Here is a 21,731-nt window from a genome sequence, read left to right on the forward strand (position 1 = left end):
CACAAATAGAGTACATGGTCCAACGATTTTTGCAGGGGAGACACGAGTTGGTCCGCTACAGCATGACAGAGGAACACTTTTGTAAGTACTCCAATATACCACAAATAGAGTACATGGTCCAACGATTTTTGCAGGGTAACAGCGAGCATCTCTACACGTTCAGCTACAGCCAGACATGCAAATGTGCGTTCAAATGCTTCAATCACATTTCGTTAAAACACGAGCAGCAGCGGCGGATCCAGAATTTTCTGATGGGGGGAGGGGGGGGGGGGGATTTGCGGAAAATTTTGCTCCTTATTCTTATTACCTTAAACGAGCAATTTTTGTATATATGTATATGTATCCATAAGTTTCTCGGCAACGGCTCAATGAAAAATCGTTTAAAAAAGACTTTCGAAGTTGTATTTCTTCCAATTGTCAAAAACTTTTTATTTGTCACGGGGAAAATACCGTAAAAATTATTTGTACCGTACGAATATCTATAGAAATTATCAGGGTTTGAAAAACTGTTAGCACAGCGACAACAGCCAAGCATTTGCTTTTTTATAAATTGTTGTTGCTTTGCTAGCCGGCAATTACAAGTACCTGATGAAGATCTTGCAGAAGCAATGAGCTTAGCCGACGACGCTTTAAAGGATTTTGAAGAAATGCGACAAAATGCAGAAAAAACTTTCATTTGCTTTTCGAACACTTATACCATGTCCCCACCGGAGCTAACCACGTAGTTATGGGTATTGAGTTGGTTATCCCGATAACCCACTTGATTTAGCGTAGTTTCGCCATATAAAAATGACAGCACTTAACCATTTCACTGAGATGGTTAAAAGCCAACCAACTCGAAACCACGTGGAAAGTCTGATACAAACCTGTGTTTTCCCGCCATCTGTGGGTCAATAGCGTTAAAATGTAAAGAATTCGATCCCTACTATTGTTTGGGATTAGATTAGATTTACCCCGGTTTTTAAAAATACTTGAAATCAAGTCCTCTACTCCGCTTGACTTCAAATCTATTCCGTTTTTTTCATTCATGTTATGCCCCTCTTGGGGCCGTTTTTGGAGTGTTCACCACCGGTTTCAGTAAAAAAATTGAAAGTTAGCCAAATCTCACTGTTAAAAAGTAACTCTTTCATAGCAATGCGTCAATAAAGTAACTTCGTTATTTTTTGATGTATGGCTGTACAAATTGGCGGATGCAGAACTTTACTTAAGTTGTTAAAAAATATATGTAGGATGAAATTTATATAAAGTAGAAAAGGTTTGCTTTTTTTAAAATTAAGTGTTAGATACGTTCTACTATATAGGAAATGCTAAAAATTACCGAAATATGTAACATATCCTGACATTGCCTCGGGTACTTATTTTGCATGAATAGAAAATATTTTAGTCAAACAATTAATTCAATCTAGTACGAAAAATTTGTTTTTGCTCCGATTTTTGCAGCAATTTAGTCCTGAATCGTTTTTGGGAGATCCGAACACTGTTCTTTACATTTGTAGTGTTTTATAAACCTCAAACCGCAGTGTGGACAGCAATAGTTGTGATGTGGTTAAGTTCGATTTGAGATGGTTAACTTTTTTTTGGGGACATGGTATTGGAAGAAGTATGCACCAACCTAGGTACAGAAATCAAAGTATCGCGATACAGCAGTCGCCAAAAGAATCGCTTTAGTGTGAAAACCGGAGACGCCGAGGCATACTATCGCATTGCTTTTTACATTGCGTTCCTTGATACATATATTGCTCATTTGAAAAGCCGGTTCCTAAACCATAAATAAGTTTTATTTAATTTTAGTGTTTTGTCTCCAAAGTACGATTTTAACGAAAAAAAACTGAAGAATTGTTTGCTTTCTATGAAAAAGTAATCGACTGCTCGAAACAAAACTTTCTTCTGGAGGTAAAAATGTGGAAAAAACGAATTTCACACGAACATTTTCGAAATGCTGTCGAAGCATTACAAGTAGCTAATACATCGTCTTTTGGGAATGTTTTTAAGATCTTACGTATATTGGCAGTTTTGTCCGTTTCAATAGCCACACCTGAACGAAGCTTTTCATGCCTGAAAAGAATTAAAACCTACTTGAGAAATACAACGTGTCAAGAAAGGCTCAACAGTCTAGCATCTATGAATATTCACAAAGATATAAATTTTTCAGTTAAACAAGTTCTAGAAGAATTTTTTAAAAAACCACGAAAAATTTGAAAATTCTTCATTTCATTGATTTATAAGTAAAAAAAAAATTGAATGGACCGTATGAATAAAAATAAGCAATTGCTTTTTCTTAAAATTTCAGATCTTTTACTCAATTTATTCAAACAAAATTGAAGTAAAAGGTATGAAATTTTAAGAAAAAGCAATTGCTTAGTTTTTATTCATACGGCCCAATGTGATTAAAATTATCAAAATGTTTTATAAATAAAGCGAAAAATTGAATATATGATTTTAAAAATTCGTGTTTGAAACTTTATTACGCATACTTTCTTGTAAAGAGCTTTTTTTCTAGACCTATATTAATGAAATATTATTCTCTGATTTGAGGGGGGTTCAACCCCAAAAACCCCCCGTGTATCCGCCACTGCCGAGCAGTGATCGGGTAACAAACAATAAGCTGGCGCAGAGACACGAGTTGGTCCGCTACAGCATGACAGAGGAACACTTTTGTAAGTAATCCAATATACCACAAATAGACTACATGGTCCAACGATTTTTGCAGGGTACTAGAACATTCAAATAGACTACATGGTCCAACGATTTTTCCAGGGTACTAGAACATTCAAACGATTCAATAAGTGGGACTATGTGCATTGCTTCGTATGTGAAACACACATGTGCTCAGAGAGCGGTCAGCATTCTTTAGGGGTGGCTCACAAGCATGAATATGTTCCGCTCTCAAACCAAATCGTGGTTTCCTCAACTAAGATTTGGTAACTATGACTAACCATGTGTTGAAAGAAAGCTTATCCATATTAGCAGAGCTTAATGACATCCTTTTATGAGCCATACGTTAAGTTGAATGGAATTTGTAGAAATATGCTTCAAAAAAATATTTATTAGTATTTACCAACCCTTCAACTAAATTAACGATTTGGTACAACCTAGATGGATATTAGAAGTTTTATATACATATTTAGTTATAATTACCAAACCATGGTAATAGTTCCCAATCCTTGGTAACAGTTCCCAAATATTGTCGAATTTCGGGAACTAAATATCTTTAGTTGTCGAAACTAATCCTTTTTCTCAGAGCGCAAATAAAGCTCTGCATTCCTTGCGGTCAGTCTCTCAGTATTAATTTATATATTTTTTTCAGTGGAATTAACTTATAAAATTATTTTTTAATTTAATGAAACTAGCTGTAATTTTAATTTTATTTTACCTTTAGCATGATGGAGAGGATTGCCAATGATGCAGCGTGCTCAACAATGGGCCTTGGTTTCTTAGCGCGCACACCCAGTTATTATAAGGCATTGCGTCATCTACGAAATTTTATGAACAAGGTATTTTCAAGCAAATATTACTGTGTATTCATTCATATTTTAATTTATTTATTATACTACGTACATATGTATGTAAAAATATATTTAATCAATTATCATTTCCTTAGCTAATAGAAAAGAATGCAAACAACAATATTAGTTCCAGTAGCAGTGAACCTTGGGCGAAAGGCGAAGAAGCGATGAACTCATTTTTAGACACGGCCTTGAATTATTACTGTCGAGGGCATTTGAAAAAAGAAGATGTTATCATCGAATCTATTGGCTTGATTGGCGCGGTAATTTATAATATGATCTAACATTCCAATAAAAGATTACTAATTTAGGTATACACATGATTATACAAAAATATGTACATGTATGTACATACATGCACACATACACTGAAAAAAGAGTCTAATCTCAGTACTGCTGGAGTCAATCGCTACTTTTGGACCGCTACTGCACTGACTTCTATTTCGGTAGCTGCTCTATTAACCCGTTGTAGTGCGCATGGTATTGCAGAGTCGAAACAGTCGCAAGCAGAATTGCAAAAACCTACGAAAGAGGCGTCCATACTCCTGGTAGTGAAGAGAGAGCCGATGCAGCTAAGGATAGTTGACAGCCCTGAATGTCTTGATTATAATTTTTAAAAATTTTCCGAGATGTGTAAAAAATGCAATCGTGCAAAATTAAAAGACTGCACAAATATTCAAATTCGAAAGATCGATGATGTTCTAAGTAAGTCTCGCAGAGTGTTCAAAACAAACTAAGCGATGACGAATAGCAGACCTAGCTAACGCGCACGTATCTGCCGAAATAACAGACATTGATAAAAATTGTATGGAAAACTGTGTAACATACAGCAAGTCTTGTCTTCAGGGTCACGAAATTCGAGCCAGATACTGCTGAGGAATTGACAACGTACTATTCATGCTATGCTTTTCCCCACCAGTTCACAAAATTGTAATCCACGCTCCTGATGTTATTGAACATGCTGTAGTAGATATCGATTGGAGAGCTCTTTGAAGAAGCTCCTGAAACCAAAAACAAAGAAATTTAAATTTATCGTTTCCATCACCAAAAAGGAATTTGCTTAATCGTTTGCTCCTGAGCTATGATCCCTTTTTAACTGGGCAGCAAAAATTACCTAGCAAGAGGTAGCCATTTTTTAGAAATTCGTTTTCGATTTTCTGAGTAACTTGGAAATCAATTTTCAATTAAATTTTTCATTATTTTATAAGTATTATTTTGCATCTTGTGAAAAACTTTTCCTGAAATAAGGCGGACCTATGCGTGCGTTTGACATAAAATTTCAATAAACGGATATTTATGACAGCACCTACATACATAGCAATGCATAAAAACGTAGTTCTCCGGCTATACAGAGAAGCATGCAATGTAGGTCCCCCTTTAAAAAAAGCATTTTAATTTTTTCCAACTTTTTTGTTTCATTAGGCAGGGTGGAAGAGGGGGGGCGTAAGAGGGTTTGGAGCCACTTAAGTGTGGCCATTCTATGATTAATTACTTATTATAATTTTCTAAAGCTGAAACCAAAGATTCACATCGATATCTCTACTGGAAGTATTTTTGGCAGCCGACTCCATACTAGATCGATGCGATGGTGACTACTGCCTAGGATATTGCCTTTTAAACGTAATCGCTGAAATACAAGCCAAGTAGGCGATCGAAAATCTAAGGAGTTTACAGGGTAGATACCGATTCATCTGTCCTGTAGTCGCTCCCCCGTACTGCAGGGTAGTTACGTCAACTGGTGACAGGTAACAAGACTCAGTGGTAAGAGTAATAATGCATTACATGCGTGATAAGCTGGGAACGTATTTTTATAGAACGTGCCTTTTTTCCTGCTAAAGATATAGAGTATATTCGGTTAAGAATATCCACGATTTAGCTTTTCCTGATTCCACATATGGCCCAAAACGCGGACTGTTACATTACATTTTGGCTCACACAGCTTTAGAAATACCACTGAAACTCAGTAGAAAATAATTATCCGATTATTTTTCTTCTTACACCTTAAACTATGAACATGTAGCGATATTTTTCATGTACACACAATTATTGTAGCTCACGTTGTTCAGGACTAGTGAACGGTTTAAGACCTGACTGTTGCATTACACATTTTGGAAGTAGATTTTAAAGGGATCGTATATTATCGTAAAAGTCTGCTCTCCTAGTTGAGTGTTTTCAATGGCTGAAATACAGCTTCTTAGCTTAAGGATGGAGCTAAAGAACTAAGTTTTAATTGGAGTGATAAAATAAAATTTGAGGTCAATGTAAACAAAAAATAGTCGGACTATTACGTTACAGAAATAGACTGTTACGTTACATGTACGATATACGTATTCTGTCCGATTAAATGCTAAAACAAACTCCGAAGCGCAGCTTACGATACATTTTCGAGACAAAACATGTTTCTTCACGATGTGTTTGGTAGTTACGCCAATTCCGTCTACACAACTCTTTCCATGGGAAGTGGCAAAATAATTACAATATATTTTTAATCCGAACTCGTTTTCTAATAAAGGAATAACTGCAGCAATATACTTATTTTTGAATTGCGATGAAGGTCCGTCACTCCAAATTTTCAATATTTTTACTGATTTTGGTAGTCCTGTTAGCAATATGTATTGTTTCCTTTTGTATGTGCCAAATCGTCGGATATGAAAACCTTCGATTGGAATCTGTATAATAGAAAGCAGTTGTGAACAAAGATAGTTGCTTCTGATTCCAGTGTGCGTTTTGAACTTCATCTTGCCATTCACATACGAAATTTTCAGCGAAATCAATTTGGAGCAATCCTTCGTTTAATTGTTCGTTAGAAGCCCTTGGGCGATCGTACTTGTAATAAATATCCGACTGCTCTCGCTTAACATAACTATGGCGGAAAAATTGGGGCGATAACGAAGTTATGTGAACAAGCAAGCCTTTCAGTGTTCCAGATTCTTCGCGTTTCTCGATTCATTTAGAACTGCCACTTTTTCGCCAGACCATCCATTTAACGGGAATATTTAGTTTAATGTCACTAAGTTGTTTCTTCAGTGATTCAGAAGATATACCATCACATTTGCCACATCTTGAAAACCAACAATCTGTGTTGGTATCCTCACACAAAAATTTCTTAACAAAACCTTGATTATATGTTGGCATTGATGGAGCATATTTATGAAGAGCTGCGACAGCCTCAATAAAATTGGAGTGATAAGAACACATGCACATGCAATGGGGGAGATCCTTATTTAATCTTATATGTTCTGGGCGATTTTCAGCAAACAATGTAAGGCCACAGCCATCTAAGGAAAATATAAATAATTATGGGCCAACATTCCACAACTTGTTGTTAAGATTCCTATACCTTTCCCTGTGGTTTCTTGTTCTTCATCAAATATTGCAAAGACTTCTTTGATAGTCAGGAGCATGTACCTCGTCGGAAGAAGTACTTTTTCCCCAGTTTCTAAGTTGTCGTATTGTTTAACATCTTTTGTTTTTGGAGAAATTTTGGAGATGTCATCCCTTTCGTAAAATCTTCTAATTTCTTCTTCAACCCTAAACCAGCAACTTTTCCGCCTATTCACCTAATATTTAAAGGGTCATGTCGGTCTTAATCTTTCATGTCGCTTATAATCTTTGTTAAGACTGCGTTTTTGCGTGCCCTAGAAGCGGGAAGTGCATTCATAGCTTTTTTCACTGCTTTACCTAGTGCTTGGGTGGATTTATAGCCTTTTTCAACCTCAGCGGCACCAATTTCGTGACCATTTATCGGTTCATTGACATCAGTGTGATTCAGAACCGGTTTAGATTTAATTTTTTCTCGGTGCTTCCTTACATTTTCTCGAATAACTGAGCGGCGGGTTTTAACACGTCTTTTAAATTCTTCGATTGGCAATTTATTTTCTTCATTTCTTAATTCCTTGCGCCGCTTTCTTTGGGCGGCGGCCCGTTTCTTTTTAAAGCCATCGAATTTTCGCGTTTGTTTTAACTTTTCTATGTAATTTTTATTTGTTTGAGCCTTGATTAGCTTTATGATTTTAATTGTATAACAGCTAGACGTCTTATGGCTTACAATTTAGCTTGGAAAATTAGCTAAAATAAAAAATTTCTTACTTGAAAATTAAAGTATTAAAAAGACTGTTACGTTACAAATATTTTTCCCTTTAAAACAAAGGTATAAGGGACAGTACAGTAGATTTTTTTTTTAAATTATGAAAGTAGGCCAAAATTGCTCGAAGAAAACTACGATCTTTCATTCTTTTAACCTGGTGGATTCCACGCCAAAAACTTTTTGGTGTTTTGGACTATTACATTACATTAAAAAAAACCTGTCGAACTCATTTTCATATCGAAAGCTGCATTTATTGTCAAATATTTGTTTTATTAACTTAAAGAAAACATTAGCCCAGCTAAGAGCAGCAAGTATTATATGAAAAATTTCCGTCATTAAATATAAACTACCTTTTAGTTTCGTGTTGTTCTTTTTTAATTTTTAATATTTTAAAGGTGTCTCAGGATTTAGTGAATTTTCATGTTTGAGAGAAGGAGATTCGTGTTTATATTTATGTTGTCCGATACCTTAGAATATGTATGACCAAGATATAATCAAAAATCTGCGAAACCTCAGAAAAAAAATTTTACCCTTGGTTTCGTTTTCGGCGATTTAGGCCATATACTCATTTGATATTGCCTTTTGTTTTGCTTTTTTAAGATATTTGCCATTTTTAGTCTATTGTACCTTTAAAAAAGTGATTATAGCGAGGGAAAAGCCCTTAATCCTGATAATATAAAAGTTTCAAACCTTCCATAATTAAATTGGGCGCCACTTATATCACGTCGAGCGCACATTTAGTACATTCAAAGCTTTAGCCTGTTCTGATACAAACAAATCAAGTTTATAATGAAGAAATGTGATGGATAAATAAACAAGTAATTAAAGGTCATATGCAAATGCGCAAAATTTTTTTGTATGAAAAGTACTTATACGCCATGTACATCTGAAAATATCTCGAAAACTTGTTCATTAGCCGAACATCAAATACCCGGCGCAAGTATTAAATAAGTATATGTTTTCCACCTTTCCGAAAACTACCGCTACATGGTGAGCCGGGGTGGTTGTACGCCTATTTTAAACATGTTCGATAGAACGTTCGGTTAGACATAATGAGATAAACTTATATAGTCATATGTGGGCAATACCACGCCCATTTACCAAAATTCCAAATAATGTTCGTTCTTTTCAAGGGATTGTTTTTAGTATCAATTTTGAGTAAGTTAGCGTCCTTAAGTTTCGAAATATTGAAGTTTCAAGCATTTCTGAAATTTACCGTTATATGAAAAGCGGCCGTAACTTAAGTCCGATTTCAATAATTTTCAACGTTTAGTGCCTTCTTTGCTATTTCTAGTGCCTTTTCCTGCCTATTTCGTTATTTTATTTTGCTTTTTTTTAAAGGTTTTTAGGTCCTAAAAATCTGTTCCCTGGTGATAGGTAATGTAATTTATTGCTTATGAGTTCTAAATTTTATTACTGTTTGATATGTAGTCAGCATTCTAATGCATTCAAAAAGTCGCAAAATTTCATTTTAAATCGCATTCATTCCTGCATTACTGGTAATGCAAAATTGAACACAATTTTCCTAGGACATCGCCGCTGGGAAAATTATGCATTTTCGAATGTGAAAACGGCAGTTTTACTGATTATTTTTTTGATCACTATATTGGTCAATTGACACTATTTCGCATACTGGAGCGATATAAAGTCAATTGACATATTATTACCTTTTCAAAAGCGAAATAAAATCCATTGACATTTTTGCTATTTCAAACATTAAATTTGAGCAGCTTAGCGGCGGCCCGTGTCCGTGCGCCAAACCAAGTCGTACCTACCGTGCCGCGCGGTTCTAAAATCACAAAGTAGTTTTTGATAAAATTGCAGATAGAGGGTATTATTGAATTTATTAAGCCCTCGATATTTTACTTTTTATATTTGTAAGTTATTGGAAGATTTTTTCAGCTTACATGATCTCGGTTCCGATATTAAATAATCAATAATTGTTTATACCCGCATTTTGGCACAGTGACTTGAAAGTGCCGTCTAATAAATAGTATCGTCATTCTCCTTAGCTGTTTTAAATGATGTCACACATTGTTGGCGGCGACATGAATACAGTGTAAGAAAATTCCTTTTCTATACTTGAGTATCCCACTTGCAAAGTGGGCTATGTAAAATTTTTTCGATTTTTAGTTTTTGGTGGATTACGTACTAGTATTTAAAGTAGTTTCCTGTCCACTAACAGCACAGTAAAAAATTTTTTTATAGCATAAAATGTCAACTCTTCTTCCAAAAGTCGCTACCATACTTATTTATAAACTTTCAAAAGTATCCATCTTCTGATGAACTTAGAAAAGTGCTTTAGGTCGTATAGACAGTTAATGTTATCTTACGTTATAATTTTAAAAGGCTCTTATTTATCAAAATTCTCAGGTAATAATAAAAAAGATTCAATTTAAATATTACTTGTTGTCGTAGTCATTTTTTACACTATTATAAAATCACATAACGCTGTTTGCAAGTGGACTACTCAATTGTTTCCTATAGAAAGGTCTTTTCCACCTTCGATATTCCGAATTCTTTCAGATATGCTTATTTAAAAACGCAATTCTTTCTGTGTTCCTTCGGTGTTACTGGACATGGCGGCAACACACTGTTTCTTCAATTTAATAGTCTTTGCTTTATTTTTGTGGAAGTGTAACTTGTTTTGCAAGTTCTGGATCATTTCTACATTCTTTCTTCAAATATTTCTCGTATTCCAGCTTTTTTTTTGCGTTTAGTTTTTCGCATAGTACATATTTTTATTATATTAATTTTAAATTGTCAACCAATTGCTGGGGCCCTTCATTGTGTGTTGATTAATAGCACACTGATGATTTGGCAATGACCTCTTTCATCTATGGAAACAACACTTTCGGGGCAATGCTTATTGTAACAACATTCATATCTCGCTCACTATACTAGAACAATACTTTTTTCTTTGAATCGACATACTTAAGCATTGTTGACGCTATTTCCATTTGAATGAGGAAATAACATTATTTACTTTATTTCCAAATTTTTATTGACTTAATTTTTTGAAAAGGTAAAATGTCGCTCGCTGTATTTCGCATCTGTATGCGAAATTAATTAATTAATCCCAACGGTTTGTACCCTCCTTTCCCGGCCAACCGACACGAGGGGCGCAGTCCGCATGACGTACGGAACTTTTTTTTGTTGTTTGGTGCCGAGTCGTGGAAACAGGAGTTTGTTAAGTGTCGAGATCTAAAACTATTCAGCTACGGAATCAAATTCATCAGCTGATTGGATATGCTGAAAATAGTATTTCAATTGATTGATTCAATTTATTTCAGATTGGAAATGATAGTTTTCTATATAGTAAAAATCGAGTCCGATATGCCAAACGTGCTGGAATGAGAGATTGCATGGCTTCACAAAAACAGAGGTCGAAAGTGTCTTGACACTCGATAGGGAACATTAAAATTTATCCCAGCCAGACGGGCCGGGCTATTAATCAAGCCCATCGTTAATTTTACAAAAAATATTACACCTAGCATTTTTCTACGACTTGCGAGTGTAGGCAAATTTATGAGCTTTCGACGACTTGTATAAGAGTGAGATTGTAGTCAGAATCCCAGTTAAAATCACGCAATGCAAAAAGCAAGATTTGTTTTTGAATTGATTGAATCCTTTCTGAATGAACAACCTTAAAAAGAAACATATAATCTTACATTTTTAAGAGTGTGACATATAGTTTGCATTACACCAACTAACCACGTTGCTTAGATCCGCTTGTAACAAACCTTTCTTCGATAGAGGACAATGTTTTAGAAATCGGCATACATTCAATTTTTTGTACATTTTATTATAGAAGAAATATAATTAATGAATATCAGGAACAGAATCGGACCAAGGTGGCTTTCCTGAGGAACTCCTGAAGAAACTTGAATGATGTTGGAAGAACAATTATTAAAAATAACTATTCGTGTGCTATCAGAGAGGTAAGAAGAGGTCCACTGAAGAAGACTGGGCTGGAAGCCGATTAGGTCGAGTTTACGGATGAGTAACGAGTGACGTGTAATTGCTGGCTTATGCCGATGACATCGACATCATCGGTACCAAAAACTGCGAAGTCTGTTCAGCCTTTTCCAAGCTGGATAGGGAAGCACAGCGAATGGGTCTGGTGGTAAACGAGGACAAGACGAAGTATCTCCTGTCATCAAACAAACAGTCAGCACATTCGCGCCTTGGCACGCACGTCACTGTTGACAGTTACAATTTCGAGAACGTAGAGAATTTCGTTTACTTGGGAACCAGCATTAACACCGATAATAATGTCAGCATTGAAATCCAACGTAGAATCACTCTTGCCAACAAGTGCTACTTTGGACTGAGTAGGCAATTCAGGAGTAAAGTCCTCCTCGACGTACGAAAACCACGCTCTATAAGTCATTCATCATGCCTGCGCTGGTATATGGCGCAGAAGCATGGAGTGTTTGAGAGAACGATTTTGCGGAAGATTTACGTGCCTTTACGCGTTGGCGACGGCGAGTACCGCAGACGATGGAACGATGAGCTGTATGAGCTTTACAACGATATGGACATAGTGCAGCGAATTAAAATACAGCGGCTCCGCTGGCTTGGTCATGTCGTTCGAATGGACACCGACGCTCCAGCTCTGAAAGTATTCAACTCGGAATCCGCTGGTGGTAGCAGAGGAATAGGGAGGCCCCCACTGCGATGGAAAGATCAGGTGGAGAAGGACTCGGCTTCACTTTTCGTTTCCAATTGGCGTCAGTTGGCGCAGAGGAGAAACGACTGGCGTGCTTTGCTGAACTCGGCCAAAATCGCTTAGGCGGTTACAGCGCCAAAAAAGAAGAAGAAGAGAACGAGTGACGTACTTTGCCAAAAGCTTTACTGATATCGGTATATATTACGTCGGTATGAGCATTTTCTCTAAAACTGTCTGAGACGTGAGTTGTAAACTCCAATAAATTAGTGATAACAGATCTTCCTTTAGAAAACTGGTGTTGAGATTGTGAAATTAAATAAGGTATAGAACATGTCAGCTGATAAACAATAATTGATTCGTATAATTTGGGATAGCGGAGAGCTTCGCTATGCCTCTATAGTTTTCTATTGAAGCGCTGCTGCCGTATTTGTGAAGTGGTATTATTAAAGTTTCTTTCCAGGCTGACGGAAAAACGTCATGTTTTAGTGACAAGTTGAACAGAGTTGTTAAAGGCTCGCAGGTGTTCTCAGCGCAGTTTTTAAGAAAACAGGTCGAAATATGATCAGGTCCAGGCCTAAATGACGCTTTTAAGGTTTTTAAACTGTAAAACTGTAAAACTTCATCGGAAGATATTACTGGAATATAAGCAGAGTTGATTGCACAAAACTCATACGGATAGCCTCCACTTATAGGGAAGTCTACAGAATACTTGGACCTAAAGAAGTGCGCAAACATGTTGGCAATGACTTGGCTGTCGCTAGAAACAGTGTTACGATAATGCATAGCGGATGGAAAACCATGTACCTTACGTTTTGAATTTACGAAACCATAAAATTACTTGTGATTGTTAATTAAATTCTTTTTAGTTTTACATAAATATGACTAATTACATTGCTTATTAATGCTAAGTAGCTATGTCACAAAACTGAGTACTTTACGTAATCACTGTGTAAGCCCGTTCTTTTATGCAGTTTAAAAGAATTTGACTTTTTATTTTTATTTTTTAAAATGTTTAAATTAATGGAGCCCTACAAATTTGGAATTTATTTACAAGCAAATTATTATTATTATTATTATTTATTAGAGAAATATAAAATATTGCACTAACATTAATTGCACACTAGCTGCTGAGGCCTACGGTGCTATTGTAATTAATTAATATGAACATCGTGTTGAGGATTGTAGGTAGTAAAGCTAGTTTTACAAAGATTTGTGTAAATCTATTTCTTTTAAAAAGTTAAATAGCGTAGTTATATTACTTACATTTATATCTTTTAATAGTGAGGATGGTAAGGTGGTACCAAAATTGGAGGTGCGTTTTGAGGATAATGGGGAACATGAGTCTAGGATGTGTGTTACATTGAGATGGTCCCCGCAAAGCGGACATACAGGAGAAGGGTCGCCAAGGAGGAGATGTTGATGGGTTAGTTTGGTATGGCCTATCCTGAGACGCGTGAAAACACTTGTTAGTAATCTGGAAGCTGAGGAAGGGAAAAGAGATTTCTTGCACTGGGGATTATATTGCATGTATGGATGATTGAATTGGGACCATGAATTAAGTTTTAGAGTGTATATATGGCTTTGAATGTATTTAACGAGGTCCTTTCTGGAAGGAGAGTCAAATGATATGGTGGGGGTAAGATACATATTTTTGGCTGCTAAATCTGCGTGTTCATTGCCTTTGATACCTACGTGACTGGGAATCCAGACGATTTTTATTTTATCAGCGCGCTTAATTAGCTGGTCTCGGATTTGACTAGCAATTTGGTTGTCGTTGTATATATTTTTTATACTGTCCGAAAAAACTGCAAACTTCCCTTTTTTGATTACTGCGTAATCGATTGCCTTCAGTATTGCGACGGCTTCCGCAGTATAGATGGAGGCATATAGAGGCAGAGATCCGCCATATATAAGGTCTCCGTTTTCTTTCACAACGGCGAAATCGGTATTGTGTTCGGATTTGGATCCGTCAGTAAAAATCGGGCACCAGTCAAATAGGTCTTCACTGTTTATTATCTGGTTGAAAAGTTGAGTGAATGTGGTTTTGCATGTGGTGCTTTTAGGAAAATTATGCAATTGTATATTTAAGGATGAGGGTGATAATATTCAAGGTGTGTCGACTCACTTTTTTACAACTAGATGGTATTTTTATCCCCAAGTCTTTACAGTAGGCGATGCAATGGCGTAAGGTGGATACGATTGAGTGTCTGCGTTTATTTCGGGAAGCGCTACGAAAAGTGTCAAACAGGAGTTTGTTGGTCGTATTCATTAATTTGGGGATAAGTTTGTATGTGGTTTCTTGGCATCTATCAATAATTAATGGAAGACCGGCCTCGGCTAGCACACATTTTGTGGGGGAAGTAGGAAAGCCTTTAATGGTGCACCGCACTGATGTATGGTATGGTTTGTTGAGGAGAGCTGGATGGGACTTGGCGAACCTACCGTATATTTGGAGTCCGTAGTCAATTTTGGATAGAACTAGAGATTGTGTCAGGTTGACAAGCGTGTTAGTGTGGATGCGGAGACGACAAGTACTTTATTATGTTCAAACGTGGGATTAGTTTTTTTCTGAGTTCAGTGCATTGGTATTTGAATGTGTATTTGTTGTCAAAGATTATACCTAACAGCTTTAATGTACTTACATTTTCTATATTGTTATTGGCTGTGTTTACTTGTATCGGAGAACAGTGATGTTTACGGCATATATGGAGTATTTTGCATTTGTTGACGGATAGGATAGCTCCAGAAGAAATACCCCAAGAACGTATGTCTTCAAGTAAGTTGGAAAATACGTCTTGTACTTTCTTTGTGTCTTTCTCTTTAGTATAAAATACTGCATCGTCAGCGTAGACATTAAGATGTAGGCCGCGGTATTTGGAGATCATTACGTTGAGTTTTTGAAAGGCTGTTATGAGTAGGACGACCGAGAGGGGGGAGCCTTGGGGGATACCATTGGCAAGTGGAAAAGTTTCCGAGTAGGTGCCATTGACTTTGGCTTGGAAACTACGTATGGAGAGAAATGACTTAATTAAGTTGTACATTCTGCTGCCTATTTCCCATAAAGCGAGTTGTTCTAGAACTACGTGGGCCCCTACGCGCTCAAAAGCTTTTTCGAAGTCCGTAGATAGCACGGATACATGGTTTTTTGTTGATATAGCATCACAGATAAAATGCTGGAGAAGAAGTAAAGCATCAAGGGTGCTGTGATTATTTTTGAATGCAACTTGGTTGTGGCTTATCAAGTGGTTTTTGGTTAAGAACCACATTAAGCGTTTTGTGAGCATTTTCTCGAGGATTTTACTTAAACAGGACAACAGGGAGATCGGCCGGTAACTGTTAATATTATCTATAGCTTGGTTAGGTTTTGGGATCGGAAGGAGGGTGGCGGAAAGCCAGGTGTGGGGATATGTGCCGCTTTCAAGGATTTTGTTGTATAAGACTAATAAAATATTTTTGCACCGGTTTGGGAGATGTCGCAGCATGGGATAGGATATACGATCTTTGCCAGGGGTTTTCCCTTTAGAATGTTGGAGGGCATGTTCCAGCTCTATATAGCTGAATTCCTTTTCTAAGTATGGTGCATCAGTTGCCACTTTGGATGGGTTGTAAGACTGGGAGAGTATTGTGCTTTTTCTATTGATGTACGCTGTATGGAAGTTGGAGTCATGAGCGTAATTCGACCAGGTTTCGCCGAAAATGTTGGCTATTTCTAAGGGTGAGGAAAATAGCTGATTGGAAAGCTGGATAACTTTAATGGGAGTAGGAGGGATTCCGGTAAGGGCTTTGATTTTCGACCAGATTTTTTTGGGTGAGTAAGAGGGGTTGATGTCTTCAGTAAATTTTCCGATAGATTCTGCTTTCGCTGCCTTGACACTTTTTTTAAAAATTGCATTGGCCTTTTTGTAGGCAATTAAATTGGGGACTGAGGGAGATGATTTGTAAATATGCCACAGCTTTTGTTTTTCTGCTCTTAGGGTACTAAGATTTTTATTCCACCATGCCGCGTAGATTTTTAAAGGAGTTGTTTTGCTTTGTGGAATGGCCACATTGGCCGCGGACCTGATTGCTTTTGTGATGTTGGCCGCAAGTTGATGAACATTGGAGGTGTTCCAGTTTTTAAAGTTTTTTTCACAAGTGGTTTGATACATATCCCAGTTGGCAGCGTCGGTATTAAAATTCGGGGACTTGGTGAGATGACAAGGATTTAGCTTGGTTTGAATGACCGAAAGTAAGGGAAAATGATCACTACCGTACAGACTACTTAGCGTTCTCCAGCTACATTTGGGGCTTAACTGTGCAGATGCCAGCGTTAAATCAATGTTTATGAATGTGTTGTGGGTTGAAAAATGAGTGGGAGAGCCGTCATTCAAAATAATTAGTTTTCAGCGAAAATTACATTTTCAACTATGGTACCTCGTTTGTTGGACTTTTCAGAGCCCCACAGAGGGCTCCAAGCATTAAAATCTCCTAGTAGGAAGGGTGGACTTACTGAACGGGAGAGTAGAGAGCAGATATCTGCCTCACAGAAAGTTTGGGATGGTGGGATGTATTTACGTGTTAATGATAGTAATTTGAAATGTAAGCTTTATTTCAATGGATATTGATTGGATGGTCGATGATAGAAATACTATTCGGTGGGGAATGTTACGTTTGATAAAGATTGCGACGCCCTGTTTGGCGTTTTTGTTATTAACACAGTTGTGAAAATACCCCACATAGGCTTTTGGGATAATAATATTCTTAGTATTATACGGGATATGAGTTTCCTGAAGGCATATTACATTAGGATGGGTATCTCTGATTAGTAAATCAAGTTCATTGTAGTTATTGAGATAGCCTTTGATGTTCCACTGAATGATTGTGAAGGCCATGTTGTATGTTTGTTTAAATATAAACCGGGTTTTATGAAATAGGTGCAAGTTAAGAATAAATGTAAATGTAGATGTAGATGTAAACGAGAATATAAATGTAAATGTAAGTATAGGTATATATAAAGGTTAGATAATCTGTGTATAAATATATATATATATATAAATATAATTACGTATGTAGGTGCAAAATTAATGTTAGAGAGCGTTGAATGTTATTGTTAGTGTGTGTTGTATGTATATAAACAGATGATTTAGATTTGAGTGGTTTTGTTGGGGGCTGTTTTGGATTTGATGTATTCTTTTAATGCTGTTGTTGTTGCAGATGATAAGACGTTATTGTTGATGGGATGTGGTGAGTGCGTTTTGTAGTTTTCGTCTTTTGCTCGCTGGTGAGTTATTTCGAATTCCATTGTGTCTGGTGTTTGTTTACTCGAATTTGTTTCAGTAGTGTTATTGAAAGTATTGTGATTTGAGGAGGAAGGGAATAGTTGTCGTGGTTCATTGGATATGTTATTGCTACTGCTGTAGAGAGGTCTTGTAGGTCAGATGATTGCGGCTCATTGCTAGTTGACTGGATGCTGTGAGTTTTATTTGCTTTAAGACTTTCTTCTCGACGAAACCGGTTTTAGGGGATTCGCTGAGAAGAGTAGTGTTGTTGGTAGATTGTTTTGGCTTTGGTGCAGATATGTTGTTTGTATGTGCAGAGTTTGTTTCAATTTCATTGTTAGGTTTTAGGGCTGAGACGAAGGTTTGGGAGTTTGGTAAGATGGGATTCCGGGATTTGTATATTTTGTTTGCTTCTTTCATTGTACATTTTGTTTCAGTCTTTATTTTTAGTACTTCTTTTGCTTGCAAATATTTTGGGAATATATTTGATGAAGCAGCATGTTCACCTGCACAGTTAGCGCAAAATGACCTGATGCATGGGTCGGGGATGTGGGGTGGTAGGTTGCATGTAGAGCAGGCTGGAAGATTTTTACAGAATTTTTGCATATGCCCTAATTTTTGGCACATCTTGCATCGCATGGGATTCGGGTAAAACGGGCGCACTTGCGTAGTTATCCAAGCTATATCAATTTTCTCTGGAAGAAAATAGCTGTCGAATGAGATTAGGACAACTCCTGTGGGTTTAGAAACTCCGTTTGTAGTACGTTGAAATTTGTAGATATTCGTAACATTGTAGTTTTTGAGTTCTTCGATGATCTCCCTTTCAGGGACGTTGTTCAAAAATGGAGCATAAACCGTGCCTTTAACGCTGTTTAGGTTGTCGTGATATTTGGTCGTGATTTCGCAAAGGCCAGGGAGAGATCGAGCGTCAATGAACTTTTTGGCTGATTGTCGGTTTTTGACGAGAAGTATCAGACCACCATCTGACTGCAGGCTTATTGAATTGATATCCTTACATAAGGCGAGTAATGATTTGTGAATTGCAAATATCGAGTAGTTGGAAAAAGATTTGTTTTCATCAGCTGGTTTTATAACTATAAATTTAGGATCATCCTTTTTAGTCACGGGGAGTTCGGGGAATTCTTCGCACAAATTTGATGTCTTTTTCCGTTTAGAACGGGGGCTGGGTGATAATAGAGCATATCTATTATCCCCAAAATTGAAAGCCCCTGGGGCCATTGTCAATTAGATCACACACAAGAGCTAAGTAACTTGTCTTAATTGTCACAAAGTAATAAATAATAATCGCGTGTACACTGCACACGAACGAATAGGGCGAAAAAGAAATTGCAATCAACAAGCGTAGCACAACCGTATCGCAAGAGGGCTAGTCGGAGACTGACAAGCAAATTTTTTTCCGGCTTTTGCAAATTGAATAAGTTCTCTGTACGATGGTTGTTAAAAAAATACGTGAACATAAATATATGGTATATGGGCTGTGGAAAAAGGGATATTTCCAGCAGTAAACGTTTTAGTGTGGGCAACAATGATATATTTTAAATAAGTCAGATCGGAATATGCGCTCTCTGGGAAGAGAATACCTGTAATTATTGCACCATGGTTTCAAATCCATTTATTTATTATTTATTTCATAGTAGGAGAGCTTCTCAAACAATATATAAGCAATTTTTTCGATTCAAGTTGTTAAAAAGTAATGAATATCTACTCCCGGGACTAATCCCGGGATTGTGACAACGCCATGCCGAAAATCCCGGGATCGTACGTCAAAGAGAACATAGTCGTTTTAACAATATTTTTTGTTTTCTCTTCTTTAAATACCTGCATTGGTTTCTCTGTGTATTATGATTCTTTTGGACCAATCTTAAAATAAACTACTAGACACAAAATAAGAAAGTGTGCACTGTAATTCTTAACTTAAATTTTCATGATTTGCCTTTGAAGTTATATATTCCTTTCAATAATTTCAAATGGGGCTCTTTGGGGAATTTATTTTTAGCAAAAATTTAAAGAACAGTAATTTTGTTTACTCGTCGGGCAACCTTTTATTCGTAGGGATATACATTGGATCCTTGGCTAAAATTTTATGTGGTAAAACTGTCCCTTCTTTGCTATTTAAAGTCAAAGAGTAAGCTCCTTCAATAGGGATTTCCAGCAGAAATGATCAACGTCTGACTATAAAGAGAACCGATGCTCAAATAATTAAAAAACTATAGGTCTGACCTTTGATAAGATAAGAATTAGGTAACGGGCTGCTTTTTTAAAAAATAACTGTATTCTGATCCGATTCGGCTGACAGCCACTACTTTGAAAACAGAATTTTGTTCAAAATTTTCATTGCTGGAAAGTAATAATTTATTTTCCATATCCACCTATTTAGCTCGCTATAATGACAAATTGTTCAAACCAGTCGCAGAAGAAAGCATTAAAAATGACTTACAAAAACTAAAATGGAAAAACGCTGATGAAGTTACCCTGCACGAAATGTATCTAACTATAAGCTAACTTCAAGTTGATTAGGAAGAAGCAACAACTCACTTATTATCTGTATTTTTTTTTCGACGAAAGCTAACTATACTTGTATGGCAATGGCCGCGAAATAGTCAAGGGTGGTTTACCTCTGCATTAGATGTAGTCAAGGGTGGTTACCTCTGCATTTGGTGTAACTAACTTGTAACTAACTATTTTTGGACATAAAATATCAATAGGAAAAACAAAATATATTTTTTATTTTTTTATTTTTATTTATTTTATTACATTTCATATTTGTTACCATATTCTACTGTAGGTGGTTCCATATTCGAACTTCGTCAGACATAACTTCCAAATGATAATATGAAATTTCGATCTTCCTTTTATTTGTCCTCAATTCGAAAAAGTATTTGCGAAGTGCATGATATTTAAATAGAAACGCGTTTAAAGAAAACAATCTCGAGCTTTACTCCTGCAGTACTTGTCCACTTGTTTCAAGTTAACTTTTTGTAGCTAACTACAGGTTATATATTTTATAGAAATCCCGCAAAAAAGCTAACTACAAGTAGGTTATTTTTTATCAATTGATAATTTTTTTCTACAGGGTACAGATTCGCGGCTCAATATGGCTAAATTCAAAATGGCGGATAATTTTTTAAAACGTATAAACACACCACATACATATTACCTAGTTTCAACAATTTTAGTTAGTTTTATTTAAAAATACTAATAAAGTACACATATTTTTAATTTCAGTCATTTGAAACAGTGGCCACGGCCATATATTCGGTTTTGGTTATGTTAGCTATGCATCCGGATGTACAGGAAAATCTTTTTCGTGAAACCTATGCGCTATTTCCTCAAAAGAACATTGAAGTTACATATGATCACCTGAAACAGGCGCCTTACCTGGACATGGTAGTGGCCGAAACATTACGCCTTATGCCGTCCATACCAATTATCGGACGGCAAGCAATACGCAAAGCCAGATTAACGTCGGAGATAGATTTATCACCGAATATGCAAGTGATAGTGCCTATTTTTAGCTTGCATCGCTCTAAAACCTGGTGGGGGGCAACAGGCTCATCTTTTCAATCCTAATAACTTCACGCCTGAAAATATTGCTAAACGGAATCCGTATGTATACATGCCGTTCTCGAAGGGCGCAAGAAATTGTATAGGTAAGTGTTGAAACCCCTCTAAATAAATTGTAGTTGTATTTCGACTGCTGAGTGGAAGAGCGCCCTATCTTAGCAGCCAGTTCGAAAACTCCCTATCTCAGACAACTTTTCAAGAACGCCCTATTTCAGAATTCGGTTTAAAAATGCCCTATCTCAGCTGCCGATTCAAACATATTTTCAAAATATTTTCAATTGAGGAAGGGTGTTTTTCAATAAAACTCTAAAATAGGGAGTTCTTCAAACAAATTCTGAAGTAGGGCGTTCTTCCGGTCAGCTGTCGATTTGTAAATATTAGTTTAAATTTGTTATGTATTTTTTGATAACGAGTTTGCTGGTAGAAGGTCATAATGGAAAAAATGAGTGCGTGTAGTTGAGGTAACCACCTTTTCAGATACTCAGAAACGAGATTGAAAAATAGAATTACAACCTCATTGAAATGGCTATATGTGCAATGCTTATGTTGGAATTTTTCGTAAAGCCGTCCATTCATGTGTATGGGCAAATTTTTAAATTTAAATTCTTGTGAAAGTTTTACGT

The 21,731-nt window shown here is 36.5% G+C and overlaps 1 protein-coding gene across 1 annotated transcript; it reads left to right on the forward strand.

Moving 5' to 3' along the window:
• Nucleotides 1-3,379: 3,379 nt before the first annotated feature.
• On the forward strand, nt 3,380-21,220 carry LOC118753319 (probable cytochrome P450 313a4; the record flags this gene model as incomplete). Its single annotated transcript, XM_036488192.1, is given in 4 exon segments — nt 3,380-3,494; nt 3,602-3,769; nt 20,770-21,090; nt 21,092-21,220. Coding segments are annotated over 4 exon segments (718 nt in total), but the record flags the coding sequence as incomplete, so codon positions are not given.
• Nucleotides 21,221-21,731: the final 511 nt, after the last annotated feature.

This window comes from Rhagoletis pomonella, unplaced genomic scaffold (genome assembly GCF_013731165.1).
Source record: "Rhagoletis pomonella isolate Grant_MI unplaced genomic scaffold, Rhpom_1.0 Rhpom_scaffold_02349, whole genome shotgun sequence".
Lineage (NCBI taxonomy): Eukaryota > Metazoa > Arthropoda > Insecta > Diptera > Tephritidae > Rhagoletis > Rhagoletis pomonella.